The sequence below is a fragment of the Sebastes umbrosus genome, chromosome 4, assembly GCF_015220745.1.
Source record: "Sebastes umbrosus isolate fSebUmb1 chromosome 4, fSebUmb1.pri, whole genome shotgun sequence".
Lineage (NCBI taxonomy): Eukaryota > Metazoa > Chordata > Actinopteri > Perciformes > Sebastidae > Sebastes > Sebastes umbrosus.
Genome location: NC_051272.1, coordinates 21,542,423 through 21,563,311, shown reverse-complemented (window position 1 = coordinate 21,563,311; position 20,889 = coordinate 21,542,423). Strand labels below are relative to the sequence as shown.

The window sequence follows — 20,889 nt, the reverse complement described above, 5'->3', positions numbered from 1 at the left end:
TGAGGCTGTTGTTCATTGTGTTCAGGGCATGTATGGGATCAGTGACGAGGTGTATCTGAGTCTGCCCTGCGTGCTGAACAGCGGAGGCGTGGCCAGCGTGGTCAACATGACCCTGACAGATGACGAGGTGGCCCAACTGCAGGCCAGTGCCAACACGCTGTGGGACATCCAGAAGGACCTGCAGGACGTCTAACTGAACAGCAGGGAGCGACGTAGCTGTACCCTCCTGACGTATTATCACTCTGCGGTCACTAAACACCACACAGCTCCACCTCCCACACCTCCAACCCACTGCCCTCTGTAGACTCACAGGCGTATGGGAGTTTAATCCTGTCAGATTTAGCTGTAGGTGTCAGTTTGTGACATCAGCTGAGTGCTCTGATTCATTTGTCCTCGGCTGTGTTGCAGAGTGGGACTCACTCAGTCGTGTTGCTGCTTTGGTGTCCAATAAAGCAAGTTTGTTGTTGCTTGAACAGTAAAGTGCATGTGTCCATTTATTCAGTAGTGAAGGGAACAGAGACGGGTGCACTGAAGGTCTTATCTAAAAGGTTAAAGTAATTATTATATAAATCCTGAAACACCCGTGAAAGCTCCTGAGGGGATTTTGCTGGGATGTGGGTGTATTTTCTGATTCACAGCCCTACAGTCAAAAATCTTTTTGTATGTGTTATCACAGACAGGAAGCTCTATTAGTCATGCATTTGTGTCAGTGGATGAACTCCTGATAAAAGCTTTAGTTCAAGTCTTTTTTAATTAGATGAGACCTTTAATGAGTCTATTCTAATGAGAATGAAAGGGACATTTGGACATTTAATATCACTCGTCTTGCTAACAAGGTGACAAAAGCTATAATGTTGTTCTCATACAGAAAGAGAGAGTGAAGGAGAGATCAGGAATAAAACTGTGAACAGGTAAGGAACAAACGTTTCTCCAGTAATATATAATATCTCTGTCCATCCGTATCTATGTACGTCCTTAAATAACTTTAAGGATAGACATGTGCATAAGGTTTGCAGGGGAACACTGACATCGATCACATTAAGGGGAGCTATCGTCATGGAGTTTAGATATCCTTGAATAATAGGTTTAATATGGTGCATGATGGTTGCACTGTATGAGGGCATTTCTTGCACAGATAGTTTTGCACATGATGCAAAATACGAGTCCACAGAGATGTGGATTCGCGTCACAAATTTGATGACTTTAGACACGACTTGACAAAATCAAAAAGACTTGCAACACGATTTGGACTTAAAAATATAAAAGGTATAATATGTAACTGTTGTAGGTTGCTGCCTGTAAAAACACACCGCATCTAAAATTGGCCAACACGTTCTCATCCGTGAAATATGGCCGCTTTGTATCTGACAGAGCTAAAGGACTTGCGGGTCGGTATCAGAAGCAGAGGGGCATGACAAAGCGGCAGTATTTGGCACCCTGTGCGCTGTTATTGGCTGGTGATTACAGCACACGTGGGGCCCAAAGGCTGAGTCTCTCCAGAAACAGACACCGACACACACTTCTAGTGGGTCTTAAGTGATGATTGAGAGGGATTATTTTCTATCTAAATCTAGTTAATTCTTTGCATATTATTCCTTTAACATCGATGACTCTTGACTTTACTTGGACTTGGAGCCTTTTAACTTGAAAATACTTGCTATCTTACCCCCCTAGCCCAAAGATTAAGACGTATGTTATTTAAAAAGTGTGCCACAATTCACTTCATTTCCTGAATCAACTAACATTAACTCTATTCATTCCCAGCAATTCAACACTTAATTCCCAAGATCTTTTTTTATGGATTGAGTTTAGTTGCTATTGTTTTAACAAATTTAAAAAGCATTCATTATTTTTGTAAATGTAATATATTATGTTGTTAGAATGGTGTCATTTGGTGAAGAGCACATTGTTTAGGACTCAAAACTCAAAGTTTAGGACTTGGAACTTGAGTGCAAAGACTTGAGACTTACTTGTGAATTACAAAACAATGACTTGGTCCCACCTCTGCCAGTCTATATATAATTTGATATTTCCCTCATTTATCAGATCTGACATGTCCGATAACGTTTATTGTAAACAATCTTTATTGTTTAAGATCTTTTAAAGGATAAAATGTAAATGTTCAGCTCATGCGTGACCTCCAGTCAGTGCCGATCACATTTAACATCTTCTAAAGCTAAATAGTTGTTTATTTAGGAACCATACACTTATAGAAATTAGCTTTTATTCAGATTTATGTGTCTAAAAAAGCTGGTGACCTTTTTTTGACTCAGTCACGGCAGGTTCAAGCTGCCATTTCCATCAAACTGACTGGGCCGCCTCTCTCAGACAGTGTGATGATGAATGACTGAGTGATGTTTAGCATGGTGTTAATCACTTGTGTGGTGTGAATGACTTAATTGTTGCCGCAAGCTGAAGCAGACTTCATTTTTGTTGTTCTTAATCGATGTCAAGTTGTGCGTCTGTAAAAGGAAAACCCTCCATGTTGCAGCTCACCGACAAGGCAAGTGAATTTATTTATTTAGCACATTTGATTACAAGTAAACTCAAACAGTGACAAGGAATATGCATAAGAAAACATAATTAGAAATATAAGAAAAGAAAAAAAAAAAAATTCTTCACAAATAGTTCAAAATCAGGTCTTGTTCATCTGGGTAATCATCTGGGTTGCCTCTACCTGAGGAAGAAAATAGATTTTCATAAAAGAAGTGGAACAAAAATCTTTAAAAGACTGTTGAATGTGTTGGTGATGACTTTCAGTGTGTTTACCTTCTGCCACAGCTCGCTGCAGAAGCTCCAGAAGAATGGAAGACAAAGACGACCCAGGTCCATCACTGCTGCGTTGGTTGTGAGTCACTGCAGAGATGCAGAGCAAAGACATTTAAAAAGGAAATTATATTTAAAAATCAAGGTTCAAGGTTCTTTATTTGTCATTTGTTGGCAAATCTTTGGTCTCAGGTTCCTTCAACAATGCTCATACAATATTTATATATATAAAAGGGGAAATCACACAAGTAAAAGCACAAGCAAAATGATAATCTAAGGCATAAAATAGTGCAGTTAAAATAAATATAAACATGTAAATATAAAATAGTAATGTAATTTTTTTGACAACAGTATTTCCGATGGGAAAACTGAATGTAAACAGGCTGCAGACTAATGTCATGCAAGTAATATGTTAGTGTAATTAATGGCCTTTATTAATGATTAATGAATACTTTATAAATCAGGTATAACTCATTAACAGTAGCACCTTTTGAGTTGCCAGGTTGTGAAACATCTGTCTTTCTGCTAAGTCGTTAATAGTCAATAGAAGTCTGGCGCTATAAATTAGGGGTGTAAATCACAAGTTTCATCACAATACGATATTATATCGATTCTTTGGATAACGATACAATATATGCACAAAATCTGCCACGATACCATATTGATTTGATTCAATTCATTCTGTGATCCATATGAGACGATATCATTATGCCCATTTAACACAATCTGTTACATTTATATCAACAAAAACACGACTAAAATGTGATCTGACAATTTTATTGGTGGACTATTCCAGTTATTTAAATGAAAAACAAATCTATTCTTTTTAATAAAAAGCCAAAATATAAAGTCTTTCAAGCTTTGAAAATAAAGGCGTATCTAAAAGATGATGATATGTATCAATACAGTAACAGCAATAAATGTATGCAGTTAAACATGTTAATAAAGTAATTTAGGGTCATGAATTTTTCACTCTTAATGAGCCAAAGTTAGAAATTGATCTCAAAGGTCAAAGGTCAACTTTATTATCCCACAAGGGGAAATTCATGTGGTCTTATCTGAAATTAAAACGTTTTTTCCAACAATAGAAGTCTGCAGTTCTAATGTAAATAAATATTTAATAATAAATGGATTATGGTCTGCAGCTAAATAACAAAGCATCAACACCAGCCAGAGATTTTTCACAACCTGAAAGCTCAGAAGTTTTTGTCAATAACAGCTCGTATCATTTATTCACCATTAAGAAATTCATTAGTTACAACTTGTAGCTAAACTCTTTATAATTTACCACTTATTAGACATATATAACTATTTCTCTTGTATTTATTAGCTGCAGGGCATCACATATCACTCACTTATATGAAAAGTGTCCCCTTCCTCTCTGCTGGTGCGTTGCAGCACTGAGCGGTGTCCTTCTGTAAAACATCAACATTCAACACTGTTTTCTCTTCATTTGACAAGACAGGCAGCTCAAAACCTACTACAGTTTTAAATTGTCTCTCTGCAAATTCTTACGTGCTCCTTTTAGGTATAAGATGGCCTGAGGAGTCCAGTTCCTCCGCTGAAACATGGTGCAAAAGATCATCATTAGGTTTATCTCATAATTAGGTTTTAATGTGTTTATTTAAATTCAGCTCAAACATGACAGAGAACCAACCTGTGGTGAACTCCAACACCCAGTAACCAATGTCATTACAAGCAACGTGACTATTAGAGACATTGTTGAACTCTGCAACGAGATTTAGTTTAATTAAAAATAACACTAATATTGCTACTAATGATAACAGAATAGAAGAACATGAATAACACAATATGATGTAGTTATAATCAGATATAAGGACATTTAAAGTGTTTATTAATGTACAGCTTTTGTCAACAATTATATTTTCACATGTTCATATTATAGCTTCAAATGTATTTTACTATTTTGTCATTCATTATCTATTTACACACAGGAGTTATACTTGTTGACAAATACATTAATTAACTCTTCTTTAAGCTTAAATCTTCATTTCAGTGTCTTATAAGCTATTCATTAAATACTTATGCTAAATAGGGTCACTTAAAGTAAAGTGTTGCTGTTTAAATTGACATTTTAATTATAACTCAATTAAATAAACTCAATTTTCATTCATCCCTGACTTCACAGATATAAGGAAAAGCGTAAGGTATGGAAGGAAAATAGTGCAAAATACTGACAAAATACAAAAACAACTACTACTACTACCCTAATAATAATAATAATAATAATAATAATCATAATAATAATCATAATAATAATAATAATAATAAAATGCTTACCGTAAATGGTATGTGTTGTGCTCTCCTGCAGGCTAAATGTGTGATTAATGCTTCCTCTGTCACTGCTACATTATCAATGTAAATCACCTCATTATACAGCGTCATTGATGAGGCTAATTGGTAACTTAATTACTTCTATAATTGACGAGAGTGACAGGTGTTGTTAAAACTGTCTCTGCTCATTAATCACAGACACACACAGAGAGAGATTTAAACTTTTTAAGACTCTCACGTCTCTTCACGGGGTCAACGCGTGATGACGACACTGGTGAGATTTTATGAATGAAAGTTGACGTGATGACAGCGTGTTGGTAGAGTACGTGGGCGTAGACACCTGCACGAGGCCTGAGGCCTTGAGGGCAGGGTGTTGATGCTTTCCATAAAAAGCTGCCTGTGTCATATTGTAATATTAGTTTTTTATAACTTGTTAAAGTGGCAGTAGGCTGTATATATTCCTGGCATCATTGGGCAAAAATTCCATAATAACCTTTCAGCATATTGTAATTCAAGTGTTCTGAGAGAAAACTAGACTTCTGCACCTCCTCATGGCTGTTTTCAGGCTTTAGAAAATCGAGCCAGTGACGGGAGACTTTGACCAATCACAGGTGCATCATAATTTATTAGTTGGTTTATAATTTGTATTAAGAAGTAACAAATAGGTGTAGTAGAGTAAAAGGTAAAATATTTGCACCTGAAATGTAGTGGAGTAGAAGTATAAAGTTACATCCAATGGAAACACTCAGGTAAAGTATAAGTACCTCAAAATTGTACTTAAGCACAGTACTTGAGTAAATGTACTAAGAGTTACCCTATAATGACAATATTATTACAGCAAATAAGAAAATGAGGGATAAACCTACATTTTAATTATCAAAGACATGATTTAATTAAAATGTAACGTGAACTGAAACTTTTAGTCATCTCTGACTTCTCAGACAGGAGATGAAATGTTGTGTATGTGATCCAATCAAAGGCTCTTTGTTGAGGTACTGGGAGTTAGTGCATGACGTATTTGAATCCAGGGATCTCTGCAGCAAAAGAACGAAACACAATTTTATAAAAGACACACTTTATTCCAAGTATGCACTTACAAAAGTTACAGTAAAACAGTTACAGTAAGCTTCTTAAACCTTTTCCACAACAGTTCAGGTTTCTTTGCCCAAAACACATTTAGCTCAACATTATTTATTTTGAATGTACAAAATTCCAGTAACACTTCATCGACTTTACAATAATAAAAAAGCTCTCAGTGACTGTTCAGGCACACAATCTGGAGGAGAGTTAATCCAGAGATCCCAGTTATCAGTCCATAAATATCAGACAGGAATGATACAAAATGGGAGACCTGCTTCCAGCTTTTAAAATAATCAAAAAATCTCTTGGCAGTCAGATACAAAACATCATGATATCAGTCAAACGTCCACCGATTACACGTTGTTTGGATTCACAGTTCTGGAGTGGCAACGACCAAAATATACAGTCACTATTAGAAACTATGATAAATACTGAAACTCTCCTCCGATACAAAACCAGTCCTCTGTTATACCATCGTGTTGCTCTCGCCAATTTTATCCACCAGCTGAAAGAGAAGAAGACAACAGAGTCATTTATAAGCTGCATTTGTTTTTTACAATTTATACTGAATCAGACAAAGACATTAAATAAAAACAAAGTTTAGAGCTCAGGGAGGGAGAAAAAGAGGAAGAGAAAGAGGAAGATATCTGTGAGACAGGTCATTTGAAACCACTGAAAGTTTTCCCTGAAGACGCAATGAGGTTTTTATAACTGATCCTGGACGGCGACAGTCTTCATAAACTTACAAAGGTCTCACACAGACAACAGACTCTAAGTGTTCAGTACAACAGAGACTCTGTTCTCAGACTGTCAACACTCAGTGAAAGCCTTCCTATAAACCTTTGTACTCAATATTTCAAAAAGGTTTCACAAAGACAGCACAGATTAACTAAATGATCTCAACTTCTAGCTTATTTGAAGTCGAAAAAGTAATTTTTTGGCCAAAATTTCAAACATTTTGCGACTTCTAACCCCCAAAACGCACAACTAGACCACACTGTCAACCACCATACCAAATTGGAAGTTCATAAATTAAATAGTTTCCAAGTTCTGCTCCAGAAACGAAACGGACGGAAGGACGTACGGACGGAAGGACAAGCGGAGCGCTATATAACCTGTGTAAGATATCTGACGTTTGGTTCCCACTTCTAACAAGGCTTGTGAGCCGATAGTAAAACAACGTTGGTATCTCTGGGTCGTCAGTTAGTGTGGAAAAAAAAACAGATAAATGGCTGAGATTGACGGTAAGAGCCGGCAACGACTTGTTGTGAAGTAAATGCAATGGAACGGGGGAGGGAGAATGTGATATTTATTGGCTGAAAGTTATCAATGTTATCAATAACACCTTTAACTTTCATGCCTTTTTATACAGTTCAGCTAAAAACTAGGTTTACTTTGCAGTACTGTTTAGCGTTTTCAGACACTTATTAATCGTTTTCAGAATGAGTTCCTACTTTCCTGTCAGATATTGGTTTTAGTCATTAGTCTTGCAGATCTAACTTGCAGAGGATTGAATCTTGCATAGTAATACAGCCGTAAACATGGACAGTCTTCCCTGCTGGTATGTTTAAGTATTTGGGGAAATTCAGGAGTTTGAGACTGGAGTCGGCTGCTAAGGGAAATCTCTGTAATGGCATAAATATAGCTGCAACGATTACTTGATTAATGGATTAGTCGGTTGTTTCTGGTTCCAGCTTCTAAAATGTGATGATTTAATGCTTTTTTTGTCATATATGATATTACTATTGGGGCTGGGCAATATGAGAATATACATCGTCAAAACGGTATAAAAATGTCTATCGTATATATTTTTCTGTATCATTTCTATCGTGATATAGTCTATATTTATCTATTTATTTTTTCTCTATAATTTCACTTAAAACTGTTGTGTTCATTTTGCACTCAAGTTCTTAAAATGAGAAGATACTTTTCATTTGTCAAGTATTTAATTCACACAAGAGTAAACAAAAATAGGCTTTACCATGTGGTTATTTCATATAGACTATATTTATTGAATTACTGGAAAACATGCTATATCGTGATATATATTGTTATTGAGATATGAAATGACCTATATCGGGATGGAAGATTTTGGCCATTCAATTTGTGATTCATTGATTGTCATGATACTTACTTTACTGATCCCTGGTAAACTGAGCAAAGAACCGAGCACAGGTACTCGTCTGATGAAGCCCACCGCCACCGGGAAGAACCCTCTGTTAGAGAAAGAGACAGATTGAGGTGAGACCAAAATAATCCACATTGATTCAGGATATTGATGATAAAGATATTTCTCTCTGTTTGAGCTGACCTGAATAAAAGGAAGAAACCGTAGATCTCAAGAACGACTCCGATGATCGGCCAGCCGATCAGAACCACCAACACTCCTCCCAGGAAGAAGCTGGTGGCTTTTACTTTGTGTCTCTGGAAGAAGAATCTGAAGGTTCGCTCCAGGCCGATGACGAAGGACAGGCCTGAGACGAAGAGGATCTGCACAACAAGCAACACAGGTGAGGGAGATGTTTGACTGTCACGCAGTGTGGCAGTAGTGTTATTGACCAACTCACATTTCCAATGGCGAGGAGAGCTTTATCAAAAAACAGCACCATCCCAAAGAAGAGGAAAAACACACCGAACCCCGTCAGCCCCATCCCGATTTCTGTAAGAAACAAAACCGTTATTATAACAACAATGTGGTAACATGACATGTCAGCAGGGCTGGTTTAAAGTGGCAGTAGGCCGAATATTTTTGGCATCATTGGGCAAAAATTCCATAATATCCTTTCAGCATATTGTAATTCAAGTGTTCTGAGAGAAAACTAGACTTCTGCCAGCTCTCATACAGAGCAGACCTCAGATCAGCTCTTACTGCTTGTTTTCCTCTGGTCTGTGAAATCTTGCAGATGCCATTAGGAGCACCAGAGGACACAGAGGCACATGATTTTTTTCAGTGCAACAAATAAGAAAGGAAAACAGGATAAAAATTGAAATGGCAAATAAAAAATAATAAACTGGAGTTACTTAAACACAGTTAAATATAAATAAAAGTATGTGGACGAATGAATGAAAAAATAAGGATTACAGTATTCATTAGGAGTGCATTGGTCTCCATTCAACTCAAAGAGGTCTGAGTAAATATATGAAATAAAGATCAGGGCCACATCAGTAAAAATAACTTCAATATTCAGTATATAGGTGAGACTATATTTTCTTACCGCCAGAGTTTTTGCCATACTGATGTATCATACTGGCTGTATCCGCTTATTGTGGGCTATTTTGCACCAAGTAGGACTGCTTAATGACAATATTGGATTTTTAAATGATCTTTGCATCTATGAGACAAAGTACTTTGATCTGTAAGGTATTTAATGGGTGGTTATTGAACCAATAAACAGTTTCTCAAATGATTTTTTACAGAAAATTCAATATATCACAGCAATGTAAAACTACATTCGGTGTAAACTAGTGCTGAAATTGAATCAATTACAATCAATTAATAAGATAAGATATTAGTGTGGAAATTTGCAGTGTACAGCAGCAAAGGGGATAGTGCAAAAATCAAGATGCATCAGCTAACACAGTAAAAAGAGCTAAACAAAGTGTAACAAAATATGAACCATTTAAATAGAAGGAAGTATAAAAATAGGAGCAGTATATACAATATTGACAATAAACAGACTTTTAACAAAATTGCACAAGTGTAAAATGATATTACACAGTGAGAATGAATGAATGAATGAATGAATGAATGAAGTTTTTTGGTGTGCAAGTGGTCTACTGGGAGCAGTGCTGGTTGTGGAGTCTGACAGCTATAATCATTATAGTAATTTAATGACAATGCAAATCATTAGACATTTGCATTTCCATATTTCTATAAATATAATACTTTGGTATATTTTACACAGACTAAGTTTAAAACCTGGTGATTTAGGTAATTGGCGGTAACTAATATGTTAATAGATAAATTATTAATAAATCAAGTAAAACAAAGTAGTTGATACCATAAATGCATATTAAGAGAAGAAAACAAATTAGTTATTTCTTAATTTAAAACCCTTAATAGTGACGTGCAGCTACGTGACGTCACGACGCTCTCAGCCAATGGTGTTAGAGCTGCTTTCCTCATAATATTCAGATAACTAACCGGGTTTTTACGGTTTATACACACAAACAACGACACGGAGAGACATAAAACCCGCCTTACTTTGTGAATCCGTGAGTGAGATCATTTTGGCAGCAGCAGGATAATTTATCAGACAACATAAAGCTCGTTAACGACTCAAACCGGCTGCTTTTCTTCCGTTAGCGATGCAACAGTAGCATGAAGAGTAGAGAGATGAGAGCGAAGCTAGCGGGTTGTTGGTGACGTTGACGTTACGTTACGTGGTCCGGAGCCACGCACGCCACGTAATTCCACCAAAGATCGTCTATGTTGCAGTTGTTGTTGCTGCAATCTTCACATATCATCTGTGGATGTTGTTATCAGTACAATATTAATTCATTTTGTACTACTTTTAACTTTACACTCGTAGGCTACTCTTTATTCTTCTTTTTTCTGTTTTGTACATTGAACATATTCTTTATGCTTAAATTATAATCATTTTTAACAGTCTCTTCTGCACTATATTCACTTTTTTAATAGTTCTGTATCACAGCTGTTACCCTGCACTATATTCAGTTTTAACAGTTTTCTTCATCTCCTTGTATTTTTATATCTGGTATATTCTTTTGTACTTTGTACTTTGCACTACTAACTTTTTTACTGCCTTTTTACTAACACGTTTTGCACTATGGAACTGTGATGCTGGAAACTTGAATTTCCCTCGGGATCAATAAAGTTACTATCTATCTATCTATCTATCTAATAATACTGTAAACTTTTGCACTAAACTGCACTAAACTGCAGCACTTTCATTAAAAAAAAGATATGTTGTAAATAGTTTTTAGAATATTATATATATATATATATATTATAAGAATAATTTTGAATGCAGGACTTCTACTTTTATATTGCGGTATTGCAACTTTTACCTACAAATGTGTGTGAAGGATCGCTATCGCAGGTCCTTCCTTCCTGCAGCTGTCAGACTCCACAACCAGCACTGCTCCCAGTAGATCACTTACACTTACACACCAAAAACTGACAATAACTGCACTTTACTGTAAAATGACTGTGCAATATCATTATCATTATTACTACTCAGGTGTAATTCATACTGTGCAATATTTTCAGGTGGAATTTCATTTCATTCTCACTGTGCAATATCATTTTACACTTGTGCAATTTTGTCTGTTTATTGTCAATACTGTATATACTGCTCCTATTTGTATACTTCCTTCTATTTAAATGGTTTATATTTTGTTACACTTTGTTAAGCTCTTTTTTTACTGTGTTAGCTGATGCATCTTGTTTTTTGCACTATCCCCTTTGCTGCTGTACACTGCAAATTTCCCCACTGTGGGACTAATAAAAGAATATCTTATCTTATCTCTTATCTTATCTTGACATAGTATATTAGTGTAGGTGTGGTCCAAAGGAAGCAGTGTAGAGCTATTTTGTGGTCTGTTTGGTTTTTCTGGTACCCAGAGATTCCAGCAGAGTGACAGCTCCTCACAAGTTTAAACACGCTACTAATCTGCGCATGCGCGTTCGTGAACGTTCCTGTGCGTCACGACTGCGCAGTCATTGCGCCGTTAACTCATTAATTTACGTTGTTTTTCGCATATTTCACTCATATTTACACCTACTATTGCCGCCAGACAACATATATATTTAATGTGTAATATTGCCATAACTACAGAGAACATTAGCGACACTGCGTACCTTTTTACCCGTTATATCAGGAAGGAACTGCAACTCCCATGAGCCCCCGCGGTACGGAAGTGTACCTCAATCTCAGATTCAGACGTGTTCAGATGAGTTTGTGTTGAGGCAGAAGATCTCCTGCTTATTTGCAGATATGCACCGATCAGAGCAACGCGTTATTAAGTGACACATTTTCTACAGAGTTGTTGTCACCACCAGTGAAACCACCATGGGTCCTGGTTCTGCTATGGTTCTGGTGTTTGTTGGATGCTGCAGCAATGTGGTGTCTCTGGAGCTGCTTGTAAGGTCAGTGACTAACTTAGGTTGTTAATGAACTCCTGTCGACTTCACTGCATTCAAGTTTTCACAGCAGTAACTTATCATATGTATCCACATATGAAGTGTAGTTACTGTGGAGTGATGCATTACCAGAGGTGGAAAAGTGACTATTGATGTACTCATGTGATAGTAATGCATTATAATGTACATGTAGTTCAATCAAAGTACAAATGAGGACACTGGTTATTTGATTATTTGTTTATTTTAATACATCCTCATTAGGCAAGGCAAGTTTATTTATATAGCACATTTCATACACAATGGCAATTCAAAGTGCTTTACATATATAAAAGCAAGATAAAAGAGCACAAAGTGCATAAGATAAAAACAAATAAAAGAATATAAAAGTATAAGTTAAAAGAAAAAAATTAAAAGGATAATAAAAACAATCAAAAGACAGTAAAGTGCAGCATTTGATCAATTAATAAAAAGCGTCTGAGAACAGTTTGGTCCTGAGTCTATGATGCATCTTTGATCTCATCTGGAAGTTTGTTCCACATTAGCTTCTGCAGGGCACAACAGGAGGTCTGCACTGGAGTTACTTTTATTTATATTTAGCTGTGTTTAAGTATGTGGATGAATGTATTAAAAAATAGGGATTATTCAACTCAAAGAGGTCTAAGAAAATATATGAAATAAAGATCAGGACCACATCAGTAAAAATAACTATAAGGTATTTAATGTGTGGTTATTGAACCAATAAACAGTTTCTCAAATGAATTGTCACATATGAAGTGTAGTTACTGTGGAGTGATGCAGTACCAGAGGTGGAAACTATTGAGGTACTCATGTAACTAGCATAATAATGTACATGTAGTTTTTTCAAAGTACAAATGAGAGCACTGGTTATTTTATTATTTGTTTATTTACTGGATCCTCATTAGCTTCTGCAGGGCACAAAGGAGGTCTGCACTGGAGTTACTTAAACACAGTTAAATATAAATAAAAGTAAGTGGATGAATGTATTAAAAAATATGGATTATTCATTAGGAGTGCGTTGGTCTCCATTCAACTCAAAGAGGTCTAAGAAAATATATGAAATAAAGATCAGGGCCACATCAGTAAAAATACGCTGAGATTGATGGTAAGTGCCGGCAACTACTTGTTGTGAAGTAAATGAACAACCAAATCAATAACAACACGATCAACAATATCAATAAATGTTCAAATGATCCCATGTAATATAAATATAAACATCTTGTCTTGGCCTGTTTTATAATGGTCCGTGTTTTGCAACTTCATCATTTAAAGCTAAACATCTTTAAGTCTGTATATTTTCTGTTGTTTTGTCCTTCAGACAGTTTCCAGGATGTGGAAACATCGTCACCTTCGCTCAGTTTGTTTTCATCGCATTAGAAGGATTCATCTTTGAAACAAACTTTGGGAGGAAGAAGCCAGCGATCCCTCTAAGGTAAAGCCTCATCAACGGGGTTTGATCTTCCTGTTGCAGGTAAAGATAAAGAACAGATGCTAAAACAAACCTGTTACGTTCCCTTTTTTTTCCAGTAACTATGTGATCATGGTGACCATGTTCTTCACAGTCAGTGTGATCAACAACTACGCTCTCAACTTCAACATCGCCATGCCGTTACACATGATCTTCAGATCGGTAAGACCTGTTGTTTGTCTGCTTTTCACCTTCAGTTTTGAATTTTCCCTTTTATACCCTCACCTCCATCCGTCACCTCCACCTCAAGCTGATCTCTGTCTTGTTTCTCTGCAGGGATCATTAATCGCAAACATGATCCTGGGAATAATCATCCTGAAGAAAAGGTATTTCCTCTGACAACAATAATACTTCAGAGCTTGAATGTAGAGATGTTACGATATCATTTTTTCCTTTCCGATGCCGATTTTGATACCTGAACTTGTGGTATCGCCGATACCAGGTACTGATCCGATAGCAGCATGATTAAAAAATATACATTATATTAATAATATATATTGTTATTATCATTAGTAGTAGTAATAGTAGTAGCAAACAGCTGTTTACTTCTGACCATGTATGGATGTGATGTCATTACTATCTTTGTTTTATGGCCTGGTTCAGGTTAAACCCTGTAAAACATGAACAAATACATACAGTTTTACTTGTTGGATTTTCCACTGTAAAATATTGCCAAATTGCTGACATTTTCCTCGCTCTGACTACCTTTATACTCTCCACTAGCACCGCATGGTTATTGTTTGCTATCGTCACGTGACAAACTACCTGCAGTCAGTTCTTCTTCACTGCTCTAAAACAGTATTTGCCAGTGGCAGGCATGATACATCCAGGGCACAGTGAGGGCTGCTGTTTTGTAGCAGCGTAGAAGAATTGATAAACTAGTTGATTTTTTTCTGGGTTAATAAATTCTGGTATCGGATTGGTGCATATACTGGCGTACTCGCTGATACCGAATTTTGGGCAGTATCGGACACATTTCCGATACTGGTATCGGAAAAACTCTACTTGTATAGATGAAAAATGTCTGCAGGTTTAAAAGCGTCAATATGCAGTTTGATTGTAGATATTGGTGTCTGACCTTCTTCTCCCCCTGCAGGTATTCATTTAGTAAATATCTGTCTATAGCTTTAATCTCAGCTGGTATCTTCATCTGCACCATCATGTCTGCCAAACAAGTGGTGAGTCCTCGGCAGAACATGTTGCATTATTCTAGTATTTCTATGCAGTAATTTCTTTAATCCAAGACTAACTCTCTCTATGAATACTCAGTCTTGACCTGTAATATTTTGTTATGCATTTTGTCATTTTGTTTCTGCAGAATGTGGCCAATGAGGGATCAGAAGAGAAAGGCTTTCATGCCTTCGTGCACTGGCTTATAGGTGAGTTTAGGGTACCAAACACTTTTTTAAATCGGCATTTCTTTTGTTTTCATTATAGTTTGAGCAAGGTTTTTTTTATTATTATTAATCTGTTCATCACTTAGTTTATAAAATGCCAGAAAATTGTGAATATGCCCATCAAAATTTTCCACAGTTCAATGTGACTCTAGTGGCCATTTATTGCAAAAATCGCAATCAAACTTAAATCAAAGGGCCACTGATGCACCATGGGTATGTGGTTTACGCAGGGAAAAGAGTCCATTGTCCATGCAAAATGTATGTGTTTCTGATTATAAATACATAAAGAAAAGAAGCAAACGAAGCTCAAAGAAAACATGGATGTCGCTGACTCTCTTGTTCTGGTAAAGAAACAGAAGCCCACCCAGGTGCATGCTGGTCCTACCTGCCTACCTACCTATATAACCGCGGGGGCCCTCAGTGTTACCCAATTCATGAACAAAAGGAATCAAAATACTACGAAAAAAAATATTAGTAAAACAACAAATAAATCGTTCCTACAGTGACGGCCTCAAATTGCTTGATTTTCAGCAGTCCAAAATGACTCTTTCCAAAATGAAAGAGAGAAAAGCAGCTAAGCTAAAGATCATTTTTGTCATTATTGCATAATAAATGACTAGATAATTCATTAAACAGCTGAATATTTCACCTCTTTCTATGATAGATAGATAACTAGAGAGATATTCACATAGATTTAACACTAAGCGTTGTTGATTTCTGTCCATTCAGGTATCGCCATGTTGACGTTTGCTCTGCTGATGTCTGCGAGGATGGGCATCTTCCAGGAGACGTTGTACAAGCAGTACGGAAAAAAACACTCCAAGGAAGCCCTATTCTACAATGTGAGCTTTCTCTCTGTTCCGACTTGCAGGACACTCCCAAAAGATCCAAACAGCTTCAGGGGAGATTCAAGCTTCATTTGAGCTGTTGGGAAATATTCTCTCTTGGGAATAATATTGTTTTTTTGTCCCTTTATAGCACTGCCTGCCTCTGCCGGGCTTCCTGCTTCTCTCCACAGACATCTACAACCACGGTGTCTACTTCAGTCAGAGCAGTGAGTGCCATCAGGATTCATTCAGGAAAGCTTACATTTTGTATCTTTACTCACAGATGTGAATAAATCTCTCCTCTCTCTCAGCTCCTACAGTTGTTCCTGTGGTTGGACTGACTATGCCGATAATGTGGCTCTACCTGCTGATCAACGTCATCACACAGTATCCTGTCAAGTTAACCTCACTGGTTTCTATAGTTATTATGTTGGTGCCCAACCTCAACAAGAGGTTACAAAAGGATAGAAAAACAACACACAAATGTAATTTCATCCTCTTATCAGTGCTTTCTTTTTGTGAAATACAGTATTGTTTTGCTTCTTTGGACATCTACTCTCAACTGGCACAATAGACACATCCAACCTGTGACGATAGGTTGCAAGTAGACACGCTGCTTCAATTTACAGTAAGGAGTCAAAAATTAGGGCTGGTGATCAAACAGCGTCACTTTTTTTTGCTCCAAATGGTTGTTTTTTTTGTCTGAAGGGCCGAGCATCAAAAGTTGGTGTTGAATTCAGATTCTTAAGTGCGAGACACATCGGCGACGTCACAGAAGCATTGCATCAATCCCATTTACTATTCTCTGATCAGATACTTTGCTAATTTTAAATCAAAGTTCTTGTAGTTCTGCATATGTTAACACAACATTAAACGCTAATAAACTGAATAAAGCATGCATATTTTGGTTAGACAATTTAAAGTGTAAAGTCGTTCGGATGAACGATTCTTGAGATACAGTATGTGAAGGACGTACAGAAAGACAGAGATTCCTCGCTTTGTAGTTAGATTTATGTGAAGAAATCAACATACCTGCAAATATGCTGCTAACAAACAGACAAACCGACAAAACTACTGATATCACTAGCGGTCGAGGAATTAAAGTTTAATTTAAATGGCAGTTATTTTTGTTTTTTTCTCACACTCTTGTTACAGACTTTAACCATTTTTTTTCAGATATGTTTGCATCCGCGGTGTGTTCATTCTGACCACCGAGTGCGCCTCGCTGACCGTCACCCTGGTGGTGACCCTGAGAAAGTTCCTCAGCCTCATCATCTCCATCATGTACTTCCAAAACCCCTTCACTGTGTGGCACTGGGTGGGCACGGCGGTGGTCTTCCTGGGCACGCTGCTGTACACGGAGGTGTGGAGCAGCGTACGGGCCGCACTGCGTGAACCTGATGTCGAGGAGAAGAAGGCAGAGTGAAGAGGAAGAAGAAGAAGAAGAAGAAGGGACTGGTGGTCGATTAAAAAAACAGCCACTGTGTTGGACTTAGAGATTGTTTTTGGTCGACTATCCTGCAGCGATTTTATACCGTTATGTAATTTTGTTTAGGCCGTAGTAAATTCTTCTCAGACACCCATCCGTGTACAGGATGAGGCTGGTGATATTTTACATTTTCATTTCAGTCTGTATCTAAAACAGCAGAAAGACACAGTTAGCGACTAGCTAGTGAACACAGTTCATAGACATTTACCTCGGGAATTGGTAGAGACAACAACAGAGCTAAAAGAGGGTGAATATTGGATTAAAAGGCACTATATTCGATATCCAGAGCACTAATATAGCAGCAAACAACTATTTGCTATGTAAAGCTATAGGGGAGTAATGTCTACCTGAGCAGAGAATGAAGTCACTCTCCCTCTGTGTGTGTTGTAATCCGAGTTTCTCTGTGCCAAACTGGCTACTGTAGCTACAATGCTCACGTTCATTGAGGGAACATGTCATGTGGCTCATTAATGTGTTTTAATGGCACAGATGAATAAGTTATATCAGGCTTTGGCTGCTTGTCTTTTAATTATAATAGAATATAGAGTATCACCAACCCAATCCTTTAACGTTCGTACCTCATTAGCTTTCACAGTTGCAAAATCTGTTTAAAAACTTTTTTTTTATCTGTAATATGATTTTAATATTTATTTTCTAATGGTGATAGATAATTTACTCCATATTTGCACTGATATCATTCATCAATAGGATTACAGTGAGCATTTCTATACAGTATTAATGTTTAAGGAGGTAAGTGTAGGTGCTGTAATGTGTCAAACTGTCTCAGGTGTATTGGTCTGCTATTTGTCAACAGGAAACTTCTCAATAAACAATAAATCTTTACACTCCCTGCACACTGACATTAAAATGACAACCTGGCTACAAAATAGAGATTAGAGAGTCTCTGTTGCTGCAAGATCAAATCATTTATCATGAGAAGTGCATGTTTGAAAAGATGCGGTGTACTTGAGTACAATTTTGAGGTAATTGTACTTTACTTGAGTATTTCTAGTTTATACTCCTTAATAGTAAACATATTTTAAATACCAACACGTTGTCTGAATTTGACAAGTGCATGTATTATACAGTGACATGTACAACCTATAAAACACCTCAGACTAACCAAGGACTACTACATTGTTCCAAAACATTTATTCCATCAGTCTAAACATTGATTAAATATGTAAATAAAGACATATGGCAAGTGGAAATAGCAGTACAATTTTAATGGATTTCAGGATTTACTTCTATTTTACTACATTTCTGACAAAAGTATTGCATTTTTTACGCCACTACATTTATCAGACCTGTAGTTACTTTGCAGATTCAGATTATGGTGTATTATTATAGGTTAAGCAACCCAGCAGTATATAAAGTAGTTAAAATTAGCTCCACCTTTAACAGCTACAACATTAAAGAGATGCACACATAAATGCATCAAAATTTATGATACGATATATATTATTTTGAAATGGGCAATTCTGCATAATGATTACTTTTGCTTTATGTAGTCTACTTTAAGTAGTCTGGATTCTAATGCTTTTGTACTTTTACTTAAGTAAACGTGACTTTTATTTGAGTTAGGACTGGGCAATATGACGATATATATCGTCAAAACAATATGAATTGTATGTATTTTTCTATAGTGTTTCTATCGTGATATAGGCAAGGCCTATATTAAAAAAGAAAATCACTATAATTTCACTTAACACTTTTATGTCCAATTTTCAGACATCTGGATATATATCGATATGGAATGACCAATAACTGGATATATATCGATATGGAGATATGAAATTACCTATATCTGGATATAAATCGTTATGGAGATATGAAATTACCTATATCTGGATATAAATCATTATGGAGATATGAATTTACCTATATCTGGATATATATCGTTATGGAGATATGAAATGACTTATATCTGGATATATATCATTATGGAGATATGAAATTACCTATATCTGGATATATATCGTTATGGAGATATGAAATGACTTATATCTGGATATATATCATTATGGAGATATGAAATTACCTATATCTGATATATTTATTGTTATGGAGATATGAAATGACCTATATCTGATATATTTATAGTTATGGAGATATGAAATGACATATCGTGATATATATCGATATGGAGATATGAAATGACCTATATCTGGAAATATATCGATATGAAATGACCTATATCGTGATAAATATCGATATGTAGCTATGAAATTACCTATATCTGATATATTTATTGTTATGGAGATATGAAATGACCTATATCTGATATATTTATAGTTATGGAGATATGAAATGACCTATATCGCGATATATATCAATATGGAGATATGAAATGACCTATATCTGGATATATATCGATATGAAATTACCTATATCGTGATAAATATCGATATGGAGATATGAAATGACCTATATCTGATATATTTATTGTTATGGCGATATGAAATGATCTATATCTGATATATTAATAGTTATGGAGATATGAAATGACCTATATTGTGATATATATCGATATGGAGATATGAAATGACCTATATCGTGATATATATCAATATGGAGATATGAAATTACCTATATCTGGATATATATCGATATGAAATTACCTATATCGTGATAAATATCGATATGGAGATATGAAATGACCTATATCTGATATATTTATTGTTATGGCGATATGAAATGATCTATATCTGATATATTAATAGTTATGGAGATATGAAATGACCTATATTGTGATATATATCGATATGGAGATATGAAATGACCTATATCGTGATATATATCAATATGGAGATATGAAATTACCTATATCTGGATATATATCGATATGAAATTACCTATATCGTGATAAATATCGATATGGAGATATGAAATGACCTATATCTGATATATTTATTGTTATGGCGATATGAAATGACCTATATCTGATATATTTATAGTTATGGAGATATGAAATTACCTATATCGTGATATATATCGATATGGAGATATGAAATGACCTATAGCTGGATATATACCGATATGAAATTACCTATATCGTGATAAATATCGATATGGAGATATGAAATTACCTATATCTGATATATTTATAGTTATGGAGATATGAAATGACCTATATCGTGATATATATTGATATGGAGATATGAAATTACCTATAGCTGATATATTTATTGTTATGGAGATATGAAATGACCTATATCGTGATATATACCGATATGGAGATATGAATTGACCTATAGCTGGATATATATATATCGTTATGGAGATACGAAATTACCTATATCTGGATATATATCAATATGGAGATATGAAATGACCTATATCTGGATATATATCAATATGAAATTACCTATATCTGATATATTTATTGTTATGGAGATATGAAATGACCTATATCTGATATATTTATTGTTATGGAGATATGA

General features: G+C 35.8%; 4 protein-coding genes across 7 annotated transcripts in view; 2 read left to right on the top strand and 2 right to left on the bottom strand.

Moving 5' to 3' along the window:
- The window catches only part of ldhbb (lactate dehydrogenase Bb), a 29,838-nt gene extending 29,363 nt beyond the window's left edge, over window positions 1-475 (top strand). For all 4 annotated transcript variants that reach the window (XM_037766197.1, XM_037766198.1, XM_037766199.1 and 1 more), the window contains one exon: window positions 26-475. In XM_037766197.1, coding sequence (XP_037622125.1) covers window positions 26-193 — 168 coding nt within the window. In that variant the 3' untranslated portion in view covers window positions 194-475. The remainder of the gene's footprint in view (window positions 1-25) is intronic.
- Window positions 476-2,507: 2,032 nt separating this feature from the next.
- LOC119486242 (spexin prohormone 1-like) lies at window positions 2,508-4,486 on the bottom strand. The gene is made up of 4 exons (XM_037766205.1): window positions 4,424-4,486; window positions 4,282-4,327; window positions 4,122-4,181; window positions 2,508-2,856 (listed from the first exon to the last, which is right to left on the bottom strand). Exons 1-4 carry the CDS (start codon window positions 4,484-4,486, stop codon window positions 2,636-2,638), a joined length of 390 nt encoding a protein of 129 aa, XP_037622133.1. The 3' UTR covers window positions 2,508-2,635.
- A 1,633-nt stretch (window positions 4,487-6,119) lies between these two features.
- Window positions 6,120-10,540, bottom strand: golt1bb (golgi transport 1Bb). Its single transcript, XM_037766204.1, has 5 exons — window positions 10,346-10,540; window positions 8,709-8,800; window positions 8,453-8,631; window positions 8,276-8,357; window positions 6,120-6,646 (listed from the first exon to the last, which is right to left on the bottom strand). The coding sequence occupies exons 1-5, from the start codon at window positions 10,368-10,370 to the stop codon at window positions 6,608-6,610; spliced, it is 417 nt and encodes a 138-aa protein (XP_037622132.1). The 5' UTR covers window positions 10,371-10,540; the 3' UTR covers window positions 6,120-6,607.
- A 1,367-nt stretch (window positions 10,541-11,907) lies between these two features.
- slc35b4 (solute carrier family 35 member B4) lies at window positions 11,908-18,294 on the top strand. Its single transcript, XM_037766200.1, has 10 exons — window positions 11,908-12,253; window positions 13,584-13,697; window positions 13,793-13,895; window positions 14,010-14,059; window positions 14,830-14,911; window positions 15,052-15,112; window positions 15,860-15,972; window positions 16,109-16,184; window positions 16,269-16,344; window positions 17,134-18,294. Exons 1-10 carry the CDS (start codon window positions 12,177-12,179, stop codon window positions 17,381-17,383), a joined length of 1,002 nt encoding a protein of 333 aa, XP_037622128.1. The 5' UTR covers window positions 11,908-12,176; the 3' UTR covers window positions 17,384-18,294.
- Window positions 18,295-20,889: the final 2,595 nt, after the last annotated feature.